The 16,235-nt window shown below is 39.8% G+C and overlaps 1 protein-coding gene across 1 annotated transcript in view; it reads right to left on the bottom strand.

Annotated features, from left to right (window-relative positions):
* Window positions 1-16,235, bottom strand: part of rptor (regulatory associated protein of MTOR, complex 1) — a 138,821-nt gene that overhangs the window by 47,762 nt on the left and 74,824 nt on the right. The window contains exons 10-16 of the mRNA XM_079219794.1: window positions 15,323-15,467; window positions 9,221-9,296; window positions 7,327-7,428; window positions 2,755-2,838; window positions 1,490-1,600; window positions 304-378; window positions 78-143 (exon numbers count right to left, since the gene is read on the bottom strand). Coding sequence (XP_079075920.1) covers window positions 78-143; window positions 304-378; window positions 1,490-1,600; window positions 2,755-2,838; window positions 7,327-7,428; window positions 9,221-9,296; window positions 15,323-15,467 — 659 coding nt within the window. The remainder of the gene's footprint in view (window positions 1-77; window positions 144-303; window positions 379-1,489; window positions 1,601-2,754; window positions 2,839-7,326; window positions 7,429-9,220; window positions 9,297-15,322; window positions 15,468-16,235) is intronic.

The following is a 16,235-nucleotide window of genomic DNA, read 5'->3' on the forward strand; positions in this document are numbered from 1 at the left end:
TTTGGGCTTCGAGCAAACACAGAGACAGCGGTCCAGGAATGTACACACACCCAAACATGCTTCAAACACACATGTACCTGTCCTGTGTTGTAGCTGTTGACAATAACAGCCAATATGAAGACAGCCATGGTTCGATGCTCGGCCTGTAACAAAGAAAAGAATTGTGAGATCATATCTTATGCCAATATGTCTCCTGTCATACAACAGTCTGAAGTTGTTCTGTTCAACTCCGTTCAGCTAAGTGTCAAAACCAAAAGGAAAGAAGATATATTACTTTATATTATATTTATGGTGGACACTCACTGGCATGTAACTGTCGGCTAACACGGACAGGAAGTACTTGTGTCCATTGTCTTTCACCAGGTCAGCTTGACATGACTGCAGAGACAGATAGGGAGAGCGAGAGAGGAGGGGAGACAAAGAGGAGACTTTAACTTTAAAAAAGAATGTGATTTACTACCGCGTGCTCTTGGATTATTCATGTTTTTCAGTATGCTGCAATATGAAATATCACTTGTGGTTACACATTGTTATTATTATTACTATTGCACAATTCTCTATATGTTGGACAGAAGAGAAACATACTTTCGATCTTCTGCATGCATATTGCACAAAATTGACAATAAAACTGACTTTGACTTTGACAACAAGTGTGTGAAGGAATGCTAATTTCTATTTTTATAAAAAAAACATGAAAGGGATAGTTTGGATTTTCTTAAATGGGCTCGTATGAGGACCTGATCCATAGTCAGTGTATTACTTACAGTAGATGTCTGTCATGTATATCAGCACGTGAGCAAATCAATATACTCCTGTGAATGGGGCAGTAGTAAAAAGTATTTTAGCCCCCTTAACAAAACAGCCACCTAAAAAAAAAAATGAACAGTGTAGGCTATACTTAAAATATTTTGACCGCTTTACATTGTCGTCCAACAGCCCTTTCCGACAGGCAACTGAAGCTTGGTGGGCGTGCCGATCTACTGTAGGTAATATACACTGACTAATGATAATTACCTTATAAGTTCCCACTTAAAACAAATTGAACTAACCCTTTAAGGTTAACATAGAAATTTAAATCATATACATTAATAAATCATTTCAAAATTCAGATTTCTTTCAAGAACTGTAATTGACATCAAGGCTGTACGCCAACTACTTTCACATCATCCTAGAACTGTGCCAAAAAATTATATCAACCACCCTGAAGTGTAAACCGTAAAAAAAACTAAATATTATTGTTTTACTTTTTCATTGTCAAAAAAAAAATCTTTCTCCAGTCATGGCTGATCAGCTGAAACAATCCGGTGTTAATTGGCATCCGATCGATCAGTGCATCTCTACCAAATACATTTTTTTTTTTCCTTTATTCCTTGCGTTGTGCAGTATGTGCAGCAGACATACTTTACATAACGACAATAATACTGATAAAACAACATGTTAAAGACAACAAAGGTTTTGAAAAAATTAGGCAGTATTTTCCATAACTTACACTGTCTACGGCAAGGATTTTAGCCCAGATGAAAACCAGCAGCGGCCGCAGCTCTCTGGCGGAGCTCTGGAGCAGCTTTAATACGTAGGGGAAGATCCCCACAGACAGGGCCTGGAAACGGACACACACACACACACACACACACAAGTATTGATATTGCAGTTCATGATCCAGGCCTCGCGGCTGAATGTGTTTGGCCACCAAGACACACCTGTGGTCTGAAATAACAGGAATATAATTTAGCTGAACAGGAACTGGAAGGATCTCAAATGTGACTTGAGGTTAAATGTCTGTCCTTTTTTTCTGCTTTGTCAGTAAACTGAGTTTGCCTTTTGGAGCATTCAGTGTGCTTTCAACTTTATGTGTGAGTGACAGCAGAAGGCAGCAAGAGCTAGATCTGGGTCAGTGCTTAGGTCAAATAAGGAGGATTGTGGATGTTGTCCCACATGACTTACATTGAAAGTGCATTAAGTATGGATCTGTTAATGACCAGTATGTACAAAGGAAATGAAGACTGCATGCAAAACCTGTTTCAACATTCATATGGGTACCTTGTATCTAGCAATACAGTTATTTGTTTTTATGTGACAATGCTGCAACTCTGAGTTCAAGGCTACGTTAAGCAGAAGGGGAAACTATTAACAATATGACTTATTAATAATAATATTATTAATACCACTCTACATCAGGGCTGTCAAACATACAGATCCGGCCTGCTAGTGGGTCCAGTACGGCCCGCGGGATAATTGTTAAAATTGCACACACAAAAAAAAGAAAAGAAAATAGCTAAGCTGGGGCTCGAACCACTGATCCTCTGATTCAAAGATAGGAACGCTAACCATTGACCCAGTCGCAATTGATTGTAGCACTGACATTACTACACATATTGCTCAACTGCGAGGGAATCTGCAGAGGAGAGCCCAGGCAGGTAAACAGTGGGCTGATGTCTGAATTTTTGGTCTTTATGTTTCTAGTTTATTCTAGAACGACCTTAAAATAGGGTTTATCATCCAAAAAGCTTAACCAATGATTTAAACATAGATAAATATTGTCAATATGTATGCGTTATTATGCTCTGACTTTACTGGTCCGGCCCACTTGAGATCAAAATGGGCAACATGTGGCCCCTTCAATAAAATGAGTTTGACACCCCTGCTCTACATCATCCAACCCAGCTTTAATGCATGTGTATTGTAATCCAAAAAATGAGTTACACTGAATGAATTACATAAAAAAAAAAACAGGGACACTATATCTTAACGTACCAGACTGACGGCCCAGGGACCAAGATCCAGAAACCGTCCGAGCAGGTCGAGTGCTCGCAGCCGATGAACCTGACTCAGGAGGACCTGAAAAGGTAGCAGAGGTCAACTGTGCTGCCTCTAAACCAAGAAGGAAGCCCGATATTAAAGGAGAAAGAGGAGGGGGAAGGAAGGACAGCGGGAGAAACTGCAGAGAGGTTGAGCAGGTGCAGTGAAACAGGTGGCTCCCACAACACTACTGGTAAGACACTGGCACCAGGTCGTGCTTGTTTACTTTGTAAGTGCGTGTACAAGCATACATGTGTGGGCGACATGGTGCGTCCTTGGCTGACATTTCACTTGGCTTCTTAACAAGATACATGCTTTGGACAATACATTAGTGAGTACGTTTTGGTTTACGTGTATGACGGGGATGCCAAATGGAATCACGATGAAGCCGTTTTGGCCAAGGAGAACTATTTTAAGGGGGCATATGGTGTGTGCTAAAAATGCATATGTGTGTGTGTGTAGTTTATGCAACATAAAGCTCAGTGCAGCAAAGAGTCTGTGTGAGGGCTGGACACCGGTCCACACCCATGTGACTGTCCCACAGTGTGTGTGGGAACAAGCATATGGAGGAAACCAGGCGCGCGCGCGCACACGCACACGCACACACACACACACACACACACACACACAGAGTATTATCAGCGTTCTCCGTGACTTCACCCTGGTGTGCGTGACCACACAAACAGAAGGAGGCCGGGGGAAGACCGGCTCAGGGTTACCTCAAGCTCCAAAGAAGAGTGTGGGAACATGCACATTTGTGTGCATAGCGTAGGTGTGTGTGTGTGTGTGTGTGTGTGTGTGTGCGCTATATAACCTTTTTTTTCTCCTATTCTTAAGTCATAAACAGGAGAGAAAACAATTTAAATCAGTCTTTTCTCACTTGCCTTACAGGTCTTCTGTAGATTTAGCACAGATGTCAGTGAGTATTTTCCACAGTCACACACAAGCACATTTTCTGCACATGATTGAATTAATACATTAACATAATGTTCATTATATCGTAAGAGGGCTGAATATCCCTGAGCAATGCTGCAATGTTAAAATGTGTATGAATAAATGTGTGAATATTTGTCTCAATTCCTTATCTGCGTTACACCTCGACAGCGATCTCCTTTAGTGCGATGAGTCAGCACTTTCCATCACCACGCTGTGTGTACGAGCTGTGAGACACACACACACACCGCCATGTTGTTGTATGATTCACATGCATGCCGCGATCACGTCTTGGAGGCCGAATGCCAAATGTGTGTGAATGTACTGCGGTTACCATAACATCATAATTTATGAGACGTTGTAATTCCTTTGCAAAATCGGTTAATCCTTCGTGGATGAAATGCCTGTTGTCAAGACAACGCCGCGCCGTATCTCTCATTCCTGAGCGTTGTTGTCTTCCCTTTGCTCATTTCATTAAAAATCATTATTGATGGGGTACTCTCTGTTGCTCATTGTATCTTTCAAATAGAGCCAGATTATATATTTTTGCAATAAATTGTAAATCCTCCAAGAAAATGCTCCTTTTTTAACTTTATTCTTATGCAACTGTGTGCTTAAAAGGGTATAAAACCTGTTTATGTGTCCATCCGTTACATCAGAGCATGATGGAGCCTTGAGATTACTCTGCCCTCACGGTGTAAAGCTGCATAATGTTGCGTAATCTTAAAGGCTATTGCTGCTTTGCTCCCTCGCTCTCTTTAAATCCACACAACTTGCACTCAATCAGGTGCTCCCCGATCAGTCTGCCTTTTCCTCAGCTTTTAACGGGTCCCGACAGAACTGCTGTATGGACGGACTGTGGCTCGCAGTGCGCTGAGTAAGCAGGAAATTAACATCCAACACGGACAGCGGCGCATCGCCACTACGCAGCGATAAAATACAACACCACAACTGTACAACCCCACGGGATGTTGGTGGTGGTGGAAGTAGGAGGAGATGGGAGGCGAGAAACATCCAACTGCTGTAACTCAACAGCTAAAGCATGTGGCAATGTGTTACGAAGATTTCACTTTAATTAAAGCATCCCAAATTAATTTAACACCACTACAGGAAGGAAACATGACAGCCACTGTTCTTTTCACAGGTTGTGTTGCAGTGTTGTAATGAAGAAAGCTGGCCTCCAAATGTTGAGCTCAATTCACAGCAATGATTTTGCAGTACATATCTCACTTTTCTACTGGTAGATCTAAAGTAGAAACTTGGAGAGAGTGTCTTTTATAAAGGAATGGATGAGAATAAAAGAGAGGGAGAAATGGGAGCAGCGAGATATAACGGTATAAAAAGTATTGGTAGTATCCTAATTTAATGGTGGACTCTTGGCAGGTGACGTTTGTGTTTGCTTGTGCATAATGGGGAATGAAGCCCTTTTCAGACATGGAAGCTGCAACATTTTTGGCTTCATCTATCTGTTAAAGAAATGGCATGTCAGCATTCATAGGTCTCAATTACCTGAATGATTGATTGTTTATGTGAGCGAGGTACGTCTACAGAGCACAAAAGAATAAAAAGAGGAGTGTGCTGGAGTGTGAATACTGAGAAACATAATGATACAAAAAATAGAAATGTCAGACACATTGAGTGATGAAAGCAAAACAGCTGGGCGTTTTTTTTCTTGATTTTCTTTAATCAATTGTGTTATTCTGTATTTCATATTTCCTTTCTAAAATTCACTTAGTTTGTGTGTCTTTTGGTTTTATGGAAATCTGTATTCACTGTTCCTAAAGCCATCAATATTGACAACAACTAAACATGTTTTCATAGTGCATCGTGAATCATAATTATAATGCTGAATTATCATAGATGTGTTTGGTTCTAAAATATAATCTCTGCTTTTATGCATGTTGAATCATTCTAGGCTGAGGCCCACCCATTATAGAGCCAACATCTCACTGATTTCAAAACCTGGCCGTGACCATAAAGGGGACACCATAGTAATGTTATCATTTACCTTCACCCAATAGTCATTTTGGGGTTTGGATGTTTGAAAGCATCATAATGGAACTCAATTAAAACCTTCGCTAACAGCTGTTAGCTCAGTTATGCCTAAAGCTAATGGTAACTAGCTTTCCTCCTGCAGATTTCAACACAGATTTGTTGTTGAATTCAATCTGTGCACCGCTGATGAGCAGTGTAGGCAAAGAATTGGCATCTACGTTTTTTAGTTATCAAGTTTCTCCATAAACTGTTTCAGGCTAAATACAACTATACATTAAGGCTAAAAAAACCTGTGTGGATCCGACCTGAATAATATTGTTTATTTCCCACTTGGAAACAGAGAGGTTTCGGTAACATAGGTCATCTATATTTTCAGAGGAAGTTTGCCTCTTTTGTACAGTTACGAGCTCTTTACAAAACCCTTATTATCCTAAAAGTTTGAAAAGTGTATTTAAAATCTATTTACAAATGTGTGATGAGGCACAGGAAGCATATGCCTAACTTTTACATCTTAAAAGGAGCATGAGTCCCTGGAGTCCCTGAATATATTTAATCCGTTTACTGTCTGTTGATCACATCAGGACGGAAACAATCGTGGGCGGACGAGATGAATGTAGAAACAAAAGATGAGGTGTGGGACAAATGTTTAAAGACAATGTCAGGCTTATAAACTTTAAACAGACCATCTAATCCAGGGAAAAGTTATGCAGCTTTCTTATTCATGTTTTATCTGTTTGTAACAAATGTAATTGTTTCTTGGAGGATTTGGGGAACCTGATTTGCTATTAGTTAGCTACAAGTTATTTTGTGAGTATGGAAAACTGCGTCACATATTATTTGTGGTTGAGAGAAATGTAAAAAAAGATAAAATTGGTAAATTTACGAAAAGAAAAGTTAAAATCAGGAAGGGGTTTTCTTCTCATATGCCCAATTCACTGCAAGGTCTCTTCAAAGTCGAGATGCTTAGGATAATGTGGTGATTCTGAGCTAAAGTGTAATACAAGATAGAATTTGATTAGCTCATCCACTGCAGGAATCATACAGCAAGCAGTGGCGTCTGTGGCGCGATGAGGTTGATGCAACATTTCAAACTGAAGCGATGTGATTCTGTGACAAAATCCCCACTATTTTTCTGTACGTTTTTTTTCTTGAAAATATATGACTTCATAATGTCTAAGAAAATTCAATGTTTTTTCTTGTAAATTTGTGAGCTTTAATCTTTTTTCATGGATTTTTTTATTTCGTTTTTACCTACAATGGCCCTAGTACAGTAGGATTATGATCCATCCATTCATCCATTTGCTTCCGCTTATCCAGTGTGGGTTGCAGGGTCAGTGTGCTTAGGAGGGTGTTTCAGATGGCCTTCTCCCCAGCAATGCTTTACAGCTCCTCCTAGGAAACCCCAAAGTGTTACCAGGCCAGACGAGATATGTATTCTCTGCAGCATGTTCTGGGTCTAACCCTGGGCCTCTTACCAGTCGGACATGCCTGGAAAAACCTCTGAAGGGAGACCTTCAGAAGCGAGAAAGAGACTGGATGGTTCTGTGTGTGTGTGTGTGTGTGTGTGTGTGTGTGTGTGTGTGTGTGTGTGTTTTGTACCTGCAGTACGATTGGGAGCTGCTCAGGAGGGTTTCTGTTCTCCACGCCCATCGTCAACCACACTTGAAACGCCGTCAGCTGCTCAGCAAAGAAGGGACTGTGCTGTGGACACAAAACACACACAAAACGTTTCAAATAATGTATTGTGCCTACTCATTCTCTCCCTCCCTCTCTCTCACGCACAATAGGTAATGAGCCAGTCTGCAGTAACTAGCTTATCACTTCACGAGAGCTCCGACACAATAAGCTCAGAAGTGACACTGCATTGCAGTAACGACATAAATCCTGATCTATCATGATCACCTTCCCTCCCCGTCTATCCGCTGCCATGGCAGTTTGCCTGATTGATTGGTTAGTGGCCGGAGAGTTTTTGATCACAGCGAATGTTAATATTGTACTAGTTATTACAACAGCATTGTTGATTGATGTAGAGTGGGAAAATATCAACGCTTTGCAGCTGAATTGCTAAATTAATTTATGCATAATCAAACCAACACACTCACGGATACATGAAAAAACTGTTGTGTGGTTGTGATAAGTTACACTTAGAGATTGGGCTCCCGTTTTTAGAATGCCTCAGATAGCAGGTGCCCTGTATTGATTTACTAACACTACTTAAAATCATCTTTATGATACGTAATGTTGTATTGGAATCTTTATTACAAAGAGATTGTGCTTTACCGATTTATTAAAAAACAAATTCCAGCATCTCTATTAACTTTAAATAAAAATATGACGAAATAAGGGTTTCTGCAGACTTTATCAAGAGAAACAAGGCCCATATATATGTTTTTCTAATGCATTTTATGCATATTTTCAATGAATCTTTCTTTTTTTTTTTTTATATAAATCTGGCAGAAGAAGCAATAAAACAAAAATATTTAGGTTGAAGGGGTAGTATGGGTGCAGTATTGCTAATACTCAATGGTCAAAAGTAGAACATAAAACTGAATTTGTTAAATCTTCTGTGGACTTAAATCAGTTGTGACAATTACCAAGAAAATTAAGTAAACAGTTGAAGCACATCAGAGAAGGATTAAAGGCTCCTAAAAGAGGGAGCAAGACAGAGAGGGAAGATTTCCTTTAGTAGTCCACGGAGGCTCAATTATAGTGCCAGTAAGTGTTTTCGGTCCGTGCGCAGGAGAAAGGGGGAGGAGGATAGAGGATGGAAAACTGCCCCCAGGGGACCGTTGCAGAAGATGCCCACCTCCGAGGGCCAGGTGTGGAGAAGATAAAAGGCCCAGATAAAAGCGCTACATCGAGGAAAGCCACTCAGGTCCCACTTTGTCTGTTGTCAGAGTTTTCTGATTACAAAGCACATGTTGGTGCTCTCTGGTCTGTTGAGCATCTGCTGAGTAAGTGTCTGCACAAACTCACACACCAAAATGTCTTGTGTTGACCCAGATATATTAAGCCATCATCGGTTCAATCCGCCTCCCGCGGCATGTTTCCATTACACTCAGCATCTCCATCACAGTCCCCTGCCGTGTCAGTACATATAACAACAAACTGGCTGAAAGTGCAGGGGCCAGTGGTTTTAGAAACACTTTTTTATTTGACACTCTCATTTGAATTATTAGACCTGACGTTTCACAATGTTATCCACTGGGAAGGAGTGTGTTTGAGAGATTAGTAGAGATGCTGATGGTGGAGAACTTGCAGTGCAAACAAGAACTGTTGATGTTTAAAGGCGTTGAGTGGTGGACAGGTCCAAGATAAAAGCCATCCATCAATGCTAGATAACCAGTAAAAACTAAACTATTACAAATGGGACAACTTTATGCCTTTCAAGAAAAGCTGTAAAAGTCGGCAAGCTTGATTCACACACACACACACACACACACACACACACACACACACACACACACACACACACACACACACACACACTTACTCTGAAGGCGGTGCCTTCCTCGATGATGGTAGGCAGCTGAGAGAGGCATATGTCCACGGCCAGGTCCCACGCTTGCCTGTAGAGAGGTGGCAAACACAAATTTCATTAAAATTCCGAAATGTATTACAAGGAATGTCCTCCAAACCAGACACATGTGTTGATATTATTGCATTATGACCCAAAGAAACAGAAACAAATACATTCCAGCACTTCGACCCTTGGTCACGGCTCACCCTTCCTTTCCTACTCATTCTCCTCAGCTCACGTTTTCTTCCTTGCATCTTCTCCGTGCACATACAACGCTTAAAATTCCCAGGCCGAGGTCCTGGAGAGGGCAGCAAGAAGCCTTTAATCCCTTTTCTGAACACCAGCGTTCTCTCATGGTCATCATATTTAATTCATGGGGTTATGTAACTTGGAAAGACTTGAGAAGCTGTAAAAAGGTTTGTTACCTCTTTCTCTTTTTACTTCCACTTTCCCGGCTCTCCTCCTTTCCGAAAATTAAGCTCGGGGGCCTCGATGGGGCTTTTCCCCCTCAGTTAACATAAGTCAGGGTTTGAGTCACGTTCACAGAGTAGATGCACTAATGTGATGTAATGTGATGCACAAAGAATGACATGGAGTTCACTCTGTCTGAGACTCTTTCCGTTGCTGAAACAGCTTTCCCCATAAGCTGGGAGCAATATAATACAGTTTATTAGTGTTTAAGGCACAGTGTGTATAACATTTAGGGGGATTCATTGGCAGCAGCGGAATATAATATTCATAACTATGTTTTTATTGATGTATAATTTCCTTAAACTAAGAATCGTAGTGTCTTCCTTGAGAAAAGTAATTTATATCTACATAGGGAGTGGGTCATCTTCCACGGAGTCCGCCATCTTGCACCATTTGAAGGTAGGGATGCGTTCCGAAACCCAGTATTGAACAGGCCTCGGTGTTAAATTACTGATAAGCCACAACACGACCAGTGTTTTTAATAGTACTTTTTAATGTTTTACCTGATCTGAATTTTTTTTTTTTTGTATACATGTTTTTAAAAGCAATTATATTGTCATGATTGAGAACCGAGTATTGATAGGAGTAACTCCTAAATTAAACTATTCCTACCTGAAGGCCATCGTAGTTCTCAAACCCACATGGAAAGGGAGTGGTGAGAAAAGGGTTATTTCGTTGGTTGCAATATGTAACGCCACCACTAGATGTCACTCAATCTTAATCTAAATCAGTGCCTGACTCGTATTTTTTTAAACCTCAACCCAATTTTCCATTTGTTCGTGTTTAAGTGACTAAGTGGTCGAGTATGTAGTGAGATTGCTGCAGACGGCTGTCATGAAACACGTAGCAAAAGCTTCCTCTAAAAGTGCCTATTTATATTATTGGGTCTAACCAAGTCTCTGTCAAGAAGAAGTCTCATCCTGAAATCTTGTGTTATAATAACAAACAAATAACAAACAGCTAGCAGCTGTGTACATTTGCAATATGGACCAATTTTAAAAGTTGGTGTCCCCATTAGGTACTTAGACCAAAAAACATGGCAAAGTAGGGTCCAAGTTCATCTTTAACGGTACATTTGATTAACTGCTGTCACCCAACAACTGTGTGGTAGTCTAACTGAAAACATAGATGGAAAGTTTACTCCATCAACCACTTAAATTGTTCTAAAAGTCAACAAACAGGCAATTTATTCCAGCAACTTGGAACTTGTCAGCTGGTACAAGTTCAGGCAAAATGGGATAATGTATTAATTCAGCTGCTACTGCAGCAGGCCTTCCAGCAAAAAAATGTCCACACGGCAAAACAGACATTACTCCATTATTAAAAATCGGGTGCTAATCTTAAGTAATGCTATTCCTCCCATATAGAGGTTTGACTTTAGAGAAAATACACATTCTTTGAACCAAAGATTATCCAACAGTTTTAAAGCAAAGATCACTTGTATTTGTATTCATGTTGTATATTTTTCACATTAATCTTTAAAAATCATTAAAGATGCATGCTACTTATGATGCAAGTCTGATTAGTATTTTGGGAAATATTTTTGCTATAACTTATTTGCTGAGCATCTGCTAAAAATAAGTGCTTGTATACGGACGGCATAATAGCAAAATCACAAACATGCCAAATTACTTGAGTCTATGTGGTAGTTGTTCATTGAGAGGGAAAGTACACACTGGAACCAGTAACCCTTTGGTAGGTTTATGATATGCAAGTGTATGGTGGTGATACTCTTACAATATTAGCTCAAGGCTGATTAGAAAATTAACCCAGTGTCAGATTAAAACATTTTAGATGTTGTCTGTGATGGTGCCCACATCAGGTGGTGTTATCTGGGTTGATCACGACCAAGGACATTGTTACCTCTTCATCACAGTTGCTTTTATTCACTTTTTCAGAATGTCGTGGAGCTTTTCTACGTGATGTAGCGGTGCCACTTAATACTGAATTTGTATAGCTGCTAATTCTGTGTCGATCCTTTAGTAAATTACCTTTTGTGACTCAGTATTACTTTAGTTTGACCTTTTATTAGTTTGTTTTAATTTTCTTGCATTTGTTATGTGTTGTATTTTATTCTTTTACAACCATGTCTCCTAAAGTGTACGTTCCCATAGAATAAAGCTGCATTCTCAACAATGTTTTAAGGGAAGCATATTTTCTCCAGGATTACTTTTAGTTTTAAACATGTAGTTAACATTATGAATTGAAACAAAACTACTTGGAGATGTTTAGCAAAAAAATCATGGTTTGGGTGCATTTATAAGTTTGTTACGTAACCTCAGTAATGTAAGTAATTAAGAACTTTAAGTTCACTGAAATATGTACATTTTGTTTTCACAAGGGACACGAACGGCGGTCTCCCGTGTTTGTTAAACCCATCACGGACTAGGACAGTAGATGTAATACGCCCAAAACAATTTCTTCTTAATATGCAATATACATTTTAAGACATTTAAGAATTGAAGGTAGAGCTGGATGTTTACGAATGATCGTATCTTTTTCTTATTTTGTAAAATTTTGTACATATTGAGGTATCCACTGATATAAAAAACACTGAAATAATTCATTCTTAAAATAAGCCTTTACATTGATGACAATAAAAAGGTAATTCATAGATAATCATTTATATAAAAAAAGGTCCTTTACTTTAACAGTAAAATATCACAAGGGTATTTTTTTTTTTTAAGTTTCAAAACTTGAAATACTGAAATTGGACCCCGTGTAGAAATTGTGAAAACAAATATCCGTCCCTATTGGAGTTTATGTAATCCAACGATGAGGAAACAAGCAGATAAAGCAGCCAAATCAGCAAAGACACACAGGGAGGAGGCTGCTGCACCATTCGAGATGACAGCATTAACTCGAATGAGCCTGCCAATACGAATGAGTAACTTATCACCAAAATCTGTCTGTGTTAGTGTGCATGGTGCGTGAGATGAGGGGCCGGCTGATAACGGAGGAGTGTAGAGGACCAGTTGGTGGCTGACTAAGCTCTTTTCCCTGTTGCATGCAGAGAGTGTTCACAAGCACACATAAAATAGACGCACACCCACACTTTAACTGCCCACAAGGGCGTAATCAGCCTTGGCTTTATCAGCTCTCCCCTATTCTGCTCCATTTGAATAACAATTGCTGTTTGTGTTTGGGCACTAGCATCGATCAACGAGCCCCCAAATTGCTTAATACACCCTCTCCATCCTTGTTTTTATCGTTCTCTCCGTCTTGTTTCCAACCCTCTTAAAACACCTCTCTGTCCTCCTTAATACTGCATGTGCTGCTGCGAAACAAAGTGCAACTCCCAATTTCTTTGGCAATAAACAGTGCAATATACCCACAATCTAAAATACTGGGTAAAAGCAAGAAAGAAAGACTATTGCTTGTTCTAGGAGCAGTGTTCTTCATAACGAGTGATGCCAGGGTGTTACACAACAAGTTGTCTTCGAGGCGAAGAGAGCTTCTATATTTTTTTATTTGTTTTTTACAGGAGCTAGATAATGAGTGGGAGAGATGGAGGAATGCATTTATAGAAGACCAAGAAGAGAAACAATAGATAGTGGGAGAATTATTTGCGTAGCTAAAAGGGAGATAGATGATGGGATAATGTTGGCTTTTCAACACGTCTAGTAATGAGAATACAATGTGGTCAAATCAGGGAGATGGTAGAACATTGTAACTGTGCAAGAACCTCTACAGACGTGAGGAAAAAAAGTCTGGAGATTTAAATGGGTTTCTCTCCTGTGTTTATGACTGAACAACAGGTGGAAAAAAGGTTTTGCCAGCAAATTTTTCTAAGTGCCTTAAATCTGGGGATGGCAACATTGGAGAAACCAGCAAGAGTATGAGTATGCCAGGTTTTGAATGTATCCAACCAAAAAACCCTGCCTGGTGATGCCAACTCTCGCACTAGCTCTTAAAGACTAAATCCAGAAAGAATGTCACCAAGTCAGCAAAACTGACAGCATGTCAGTTCAGGCCTTTCTCCAAAGCCACTCCCTAAAATTATCATTATGAACGTAAACGATTAACTATTGTTAGTACTCACAGCTGTCAAGCAACAGCTTGTGGAAGACGCCGGAAACGGACAGTGAGGGGAAATAGAAAGGAGGGCAGCTAAGTAGGCAGGCCTGTCGTCCGTCCAACACTTTCATTCAGGACCAATACAATGATTGGAGGGGCTTATTACAGTCCTTTGACAGCAATAGACATTACATTTTTCTAGCAGATTTTTTTTTTTTTTTTTTTTTTTCACCTGGCAAAACCCTGTTTCACAACTTAAATGTTTTCAAAGGAAACTTAAAAAGATTATCCATGCATATTTTTTCACCAAAGTCAAACACAGGAGAGAAACATTTTAGATTTAGAAAAGTAAATCCCCAGAATCGCTTCTCAGTGCTTCCAGAAACTGCATCCGTCTCAACCTGTGCGAGTAAAATGAAAATTATTGTTCGATAATAAAAATAGATTTTTGTAGACCGGTACAGTTGTACATTTTTGTAGAACCACTGCTTTTAAGCTAAATCTGCCATGTCTACCACAGCTCGAGATTGCCAACATTCCTCACAGAGTCTTGTAATATACCCCAGGTGTTATTTTGTAGCTTTCAGTCAAAAGGTGGACATATTTGGCTGCGGGTTATGTGTGTGTAGGCGGTTGAAGAAACAGCAAAGCAATTGTAAACAGATCAACACATCCAAAACAAAACTGAAAATACTTGTTTGCTGATCTCTGTACATGTGCATACTCATCAATAAAGTATATATATATATATATATAAAAAAAAAAAGAACATAAACAAGATGTGAGGAAAATTACATTACATTTCAGCTGAAAAATTAAACCTTTCAACTGTTAAAATTATATGTTTATTGATGTTGTAAAAATAACATCCAGGACTCACCTGGGTTTTGTTCAGTCAGGAAAGTGTTTGTAGCCGACAACCGATCAGTGAGGACAGGGATACTGAGGTGGTATCACCAACCCTAGCTGTTGTTGGTCAGTAATTACTCATATGGTTAAGCTACTAGATTAACAAGTGTCTGTTTTCTATTTCTAACCGTGTTAAAAACACAAGATACCGTGTGTACAGTAGATTCCATACATCAACTTTGGAGTTATTAAAAGGCACTTTTCATGAAACAAGCTAGCCGTTAGCCTCTGCTACCAGATGCTAAGCTAGGCCAAATGTCTCAACATATCTGAATATCAATTGTGACATTTACTGTGAGTATGTGTATTATTGAGCTTTGTAAAGCACATTAGCAAGCACTGGTATGAATATCTCACACTTGCAAAACATGGTTTGTTTTTCTAATTACCTATAGTAATAAGACAAATCACCAAAACAAACTAAATGTCCAGAGAAACACAAAGTACATTGTTAATAAAGTTGGAAACTGTTATAGAGGCGTTTTCATTCAATAAATGAGGCCATAACTTTTGGGCTAATAAGGCAGATTAGCCATTTGTCCATTTGACCAAGTTGAGTCCATTTTTAAATCTCTAAATGGCTGTTTGAACGTAACCATTTAGAATACACCACTAACTACAAGACCATGGCATCTGTGTGGAGGAAATCAAGCACTGGGCTATGTTTGTGTGTCTTACCACATGGCGTGCATGTATGTAGGGGGCAGCCGGGGACTGCTGACCGGTGTACAGTTGTACGACCTCATTATTCTCTCTGCTAACAGGAAATTGCGGAACAAGCTGGCCACCAGCAGGTCCTGGCGAAACAACTTCTGAAACAAATCTAAGGACAAAAAGACAGAAAAGAAATGATCCATCATGTCGGAGACTGACAAGAGGCACTGAATGAATAAAAGACGAGATTGCAAGTAAGGAAAAGTGAGTGAATGAAAATCCGAACTGCAGTAAAAGAAATAATTTTTAATTACACCAAACTGTTCACTTTGGAGAAAAACAGGGTAGCTTGTGTGTATGCTTACAGAATATAGAGGACAGTGATATGCAGATGGGTTGTGATCACATTTCCATCAGCTCGTTAATTCATCTACTAATTATCTTCAATAGGGCCAGACCAGAGCCAATGCCAATCTCTGGCTTATGATTGTGATTGCCCTGTTTGTGTGAGGAAGCTGGTGTGTGTGTGTGTGAGGAAGTTAGTTAGTGTGTGTGTGTGTGTCGGGGATATTATGAGAGACAGTGTCTGACAACTCCTGTGCTTGCTGTTAGTGTTCTGCTGTTTAAATGTTGAAGTGTGTGTGTGTGTGAGTGTGTGAGTGTGTGTGTGTGTGAGAGAGAAGCAATAGCGAGTGTGTGGATTAAGTGTGCAGTGCCTTCATTACAGGGATTTTCTGACGTGGGCTGCTTCATTAACAGCAGAGCCACGAGGGTTTAAAAGGCTTTGGCAGCCATCAGCATTGTCACATTTCTATTCTAGCTGGGATAGTTTGTCTCAGGAGGGAGTCTGAGTGTACTGCGCGTGTGTGTGCGTGCATACAAGAAACAGGTGAGTGATGAGAGAATTGTATGTGCTGCATGCCGAAGATAACTGCAT

Source organism: Taurulus bubalis (genome assembly GCF_910589615.1).
Source record: "Taurulus bubalis genome assembly, chromosome: 6".
NCBI lineage: Eukaryota > Metazoa > Chordata > Actinopteri > Perciformes > Cottidae > Taurulus > Taurulus bubalis.